This window comes from Salvelinus fontinalis, chromosome 26 (genome assembly GCF_029448725.1).
Source record: "Salvelinus fontinalis isolate EN_2023a chromosome 26, ASM2944872v1, whole genome shotgun sequence".
Classification (NCBI taxonomy): Eukaryota; Metazoa; Chordata; class Actinopteri; order Salmoniformes; family Salmonidae; genus Salvelinus; species Salvelinus fontinalis.
Window position 1 is genome coordinate 47366608 of NC_074690.1, and position 4912 is coordinate 47371519.

General features: G+C 42.2%; 1 protein-coding gene across 1 annotated transcript; it reads right to left on the minus strand.

Moving 5' to 3' along the window:
• Nucleotides 1-558: 558 nt before the first annotated feature.
• On the minus strand, nucleotides 559-2882 carry LOC129824482 (Krueppel-like factor 2). Its single transcript, XM_055884186.1, has 3 exons — nucleotides 2663-2882; nucleotides 1567-2557; nucleotides 559-1405 (listed from the first exon to the last, which is right to left on the minus strand). Exons 1-3 carry the CDS (start codon nucleotides 2729-2731, stop codon nucleotides 1230-1232), a joined length of 1236 nt encoding a protein of 411 aa, XP_055740161.1. The 5' UTR covers nucleotides 2732-2882; the 3' UTR covers nucleotides 559-1229.
• Between the last annotated feature and the right edge of the window lie 2030 nt (nucleotides 2883-4912).

A 4912-nucleotide genomic window follows, 5' to 3' on the forward strand; every position in this document is an offset into this window, starting at 1 on the left:
CATGTATAATTTACCCATCAGAAACAAATGCGTCCCAAATGGCACCCTATTCCATAAAAAATAAATATACTTTGTTGGAAATATAGTGGCATTTGGGACTGCTGTGTTGTGCTGTGCCCCCCGTCATGTCCTGTCCAGATGTCAGCCCAGCCACTCTCTCTCTCTCTGTAATTATGTAAATGTAATGTTTGTATTTATAGGCTTAACCCACAAGAAGCTGGCCTGGGCTGACTAACAGCTGGAAAACATCATTGTTTCAATTGAACCAAAGTCTCGAGGTTGAGAAGGGGTATATAGAGTAGCACTGTGTATATGCTTATAGTCTAATGAACGGTGTAATAGGTTGTCTGTAGGATCTTAGGTCTGTTTTTCAGCATCTATTTATAGTCTAAATATAAAGCCCATATTATGGGGTGGATGTGGTTCACTAAGCTATAGTATATTGTGTGAACAACTTTCTCAGAAAAAGGAGTGTTTGGTGGCTATGCGGTTAAATGCATAATTGCACACATCGAGATGTCAGTCAAGGATGTAATACAAATAAAGAATACATTGAAATGTATTCAAATATTTATAATATATACACAATTTACAGTATAAAATGCATATAGACTTCAGTAAAAAATAATCATACACAGGACATCTAGCCCTGGTAATGTACAAAGGGGCTGGACCAGTCTGTTTGCACTCAAACCATACAATTTCATCCAAAAGTGTACGATTTCCATGAAAACAGAACACAGTTGAGTGTAAAGGCAAGTTACGGAATTTGGGCCATTCCAAAAAAACATTCAGGCAGTTTAAACATCAAAACATTGTCTTTCATAGCAGACTAGGTAAACTTGTTTTGTTATTTTGGTGACTTTGTAGTTTTGCCATAGACAGTGTTTACAATAGCACACAGTCAGAGTAACAGAAAGGCACTTGTGTCAATCACAGCACTCCAGTTTTGTAAAGGAAAGAAAATAAGTACAGGGCCAGCCCCACATAGGGACTGTTTACTCCAAAACAAACACCCTACCAACCGTTATAAAGCTTTAATATAACAAATATAACCAAGGTAGTACCAGCTACGTTATTACAAAATAATAACATTTTTTCAATATATTTATGTATAACAAAATGGAATGTTTAAATATTTAAATAAAAAGACCGATAGGCCTAGTCAAAATAGGCATGAAGGACACCCCTTAATAACCCCCAATCAGTCATCGTGTACATCAATCACATCACATATGTCTCTTCATGTGAAGCGCGAGGTGGTCGGACCGGGAGAAGGCGCGATCACACAGGTGGCACTGGAAGGGCCGGTGACCGGTGTGTTTGCGGAAATGACGGGTCAGTTCGTCGGAGCGAGCGAATTTCCAGCCGCAGCCTTCCCAGCCGCAATTGTATGGCTTTTCACCTGAGGAAACAGAACAAAAGAAGCATAAGCTCTCTTGAGTAGGCCTATATTTATTATCCAAGAATATGGCCCTGTAAAATTATACGGTGGCGCGTAAAGGTGTGTAATGTTACATGTTATGGTGTACAATGTGCTAAAAAAAGCTAAGATATTTATCTTACCAGTGTGCGTTCTGTGATGCGCCTTCAGATGCGAGCTCTTGGTGTAGGTCTTTCCGCACCCAGCGAATGTGCATGTGTGCGTCGCCGTGCGCTTCCTTGGCCAGGTGCGGCGACCTCTCTTTGGTTTGGTCTCCAGCAGCTCCAGCGGAGAAGACGGGGGCGTCAGCAGTACCCTCTGTGTGTTCGGTTGCATGCTGAGTCCCTCCTCGTACACTCCGAACTGGTGAGCACCTTGGTATGGTCCAATCTGCATTTGGGTGGCTTGAGGCGCCCCGGGGGGGTGGTGTGGGTACGCCGCTGAGGCGTGGTAGTTATGTGGGAATCTCATGGAGTGACACATCGGGTCCTGCTGGGGGCACTCGGAGCTCCCCTGATCGTTGGGGCTGAGCGGTGGCGTCATGTTTCTGGCTGCCCGCGGGGAGATGGCTACTCTCGGCTGGTCGAAGGACATCATGCACAACACGTTACCCTCTTGCTTGATTTTCGTACACCTCTGGGGAACCATGTCCATAACAGGTCCATAACCGTCCACGGAAGGTTCCACTTTGATGCTATCTAAAATGTCCTGTCTCGGAAACGGCGTAGAGTTCACATACAACCTTCCTTGGATGCTGGAGGTGTTGCGCGTAATACCGACCACGTAGCTGTTCTCCCCCTCGTACCTGAGAAGCTCCGCCATCAGGTTGGTACTGTAGGGGGGAGGCGGGGAGCTGTGCTCACTGGACGGGTAGGATGGCATGGGGTTCTCGGTGGTGAACAGGTTGCCTGGATAATCCGTCGAGGACATGTAATACTCCGCTAAACCTGCTCCCAGCGCAGCGGTAGTCATGCTGTCTGAGCCAGTGGTGTTGGCCAGAATAAAATCCAGATCTAAGTCATTACAAAGATCCCCGTCGTCCTTTCTCCCGATACTGCGACAGTCCATGTTCTGTACCATATCAAGCATGGAGCAGCTGGAAGAAATGGGTTTGTCCGTCTCGCTTTTCCACTTCTGCAACAACCAAGAGGTTTACGGCATTAGGCATAAAACACACAGCTGAATCTCAAACAGATGGCTACGAACATAAAAGTTTTAGAGGTCTGTAGGCTTACTTACATGTTCACAACTTTTGGTTTGGTTTGCAAATGTCGAGATGGATGGCAAAACCACCCTGGATAAAGACATTTAAAAAAAGATGATACCTTATTTTATGTCAAAGTTGATTCAGTGAGTGAGTGCCCTTTTGCGCTCACCTCGCACCAGAATCAGTGCGTTCTATCTAACCGTTGCTCTTCCGAAGTTGCGCTTCAAAATCATGAGCAAGTTTGAATGGTAGTAGGAGGTTCTCCAAGCTTATAAATATGATAGCCGAGTAGCTGGACCAATTGTGCGCAGCCGAGGAAATACGTTCAGGATGATGGTAAATTTAGCTCCGGTATATAAAGCAGACCTCCAATGAGCTAAGTTATTGCGCTCTGTCAATTCAATTCAAGGAACTTTATTGGCATGGGAAACATATGTTAACTTTGCCAAAGCAAGTGAAGTAGATAATATACAAACGTGAAATTAACAATAAATATGGACAGCAGTCATTACACTCACAGAAGTTCCAAAATAATAAAGACATTACAAATGTCATATTATGTATATATACAGTGTTATAATGATGTGAAAAAAGTTAAAAGTACAAAAGGGAAAATAAATAAACATAAATATGGGTTGTATTTACAATGTTGTTTGTTCTTCACTGGTTGCCCTTTTCTTGTGGCAACAGGTCACAAATCTTGCTGCTGTGATGGCACACTGTGGTATTTCACCCAGTAGATATGGGAGTTTATCAAAATCGGGTTTGTTTTCAAATTCTTTGTGGATCTGTGTAATCTGAGGGAAATATGTGTCTCTAATATGGTCATACATTTGGCAGGAGGTTAGGAAGTGCAGCTCAGTTTCCACCTCATTTTGTGGGCAGTATGCACATAGCCTGTCTTCTCTTGAGAGCCAGGTCTGCCCACGGCGGCCTTTCTCAATAGCAAGGCTATGCTCACTGAGTCTGTACATAGTTAAAGCTTTCCTTAAGTTTGGGTCAGTCACAGTGGTCAGGTATTCTGCAACTGTGTACTCTCTGTTTAGGGCCAAATAGCATTCTAGTTTGCTCTGTTTTTTGTTAATTACTTGACACATTGGAAATAATTATCTTTTTGTTTTCTCATGATTTGGTTGGGTTTAATTGTGTTGCTGTCGTCTCTCTCCCCACTCTGCCTTTCAGGTGAGCCTATAAAGCTCTGGGGAACCTCCCTCCAATATGATGACGCAGCCGGTGTTGTGCCGAAAAGCTCCCCCTGCCAGACTCAATTCTTCATTGCTGCGACTTGCATGCTAGTTGAGATTTCTGATCACGTTAGGCTGCGTTTCATTTCTTTTTTTATGTCGGTTTGATTACGGGGGAGGCACTAGTAACGTCTGCAGTTTGTTTCAAGTGTATTAGTCTATAAATACATCTCTTTGCCAAAATTAGTCATCTCTCCCATGTCTTATTCGACTAGTAATTGTTCTGAAATGTTTATTGCTTGCCTACATTTAACTCCCTCTTCCATGTTTAATATAACACACATATACATGAATTATTAATTTGGTTGCCTATCCTGACATGAAGTTTGTTCTATAGACAGTATTTGACTCTGATGTGTGCCACAGAAAGTATTTGACTCTAGCCACAAAATTGAGGAAATTAGAAGAGTGGGGGGGGGGGGGGGGGGGGTTCGGCAAGGCCATATTCTTGCCTGCCGAAATTCTCTCTCCCCCCTTCTATCTTGGGACTACAAAGCCTGGCACACTTCAGAATCATTTTGGTAGCTCATGTTGACCAGTAGTGTGTGCCACAGAAAGCACAATTTGAGTATAAAGAAACATTTTGTAATGTTAAAAAAATAAAGATAATACACAAATATTCACACAATAACACAAAAACATCACAGAAAGATAAGTTTGTTAACAAACATTAAATTAGAAATACAAATGTTTATCTTTGCATAATGAGATAGAAAATGACAATAAATCAAATATAAAAAGACAAATAACATAATCAAATACTGGAAAGCTGCAACAGCTCGACGTAGCATTTAGTCCACTTTTCATGCACAGTTTTCCAGGTGATATCGTCGCCTGGAACTCAAGCCTAACCTAGTCCTGACAGGCAGCGAAGACATAATCCTCCAATGATGGACTGGTGCAAACATCATGGGTAGCGGTCACAACCAATCTGAAATTTATGATGATTTTTAAAAAAATATTTAAAACAAATACAATTTCTTGAATTACAATTATTTCATTATCAGACAAAGCGGATGATACTACCTCTAGAAATAT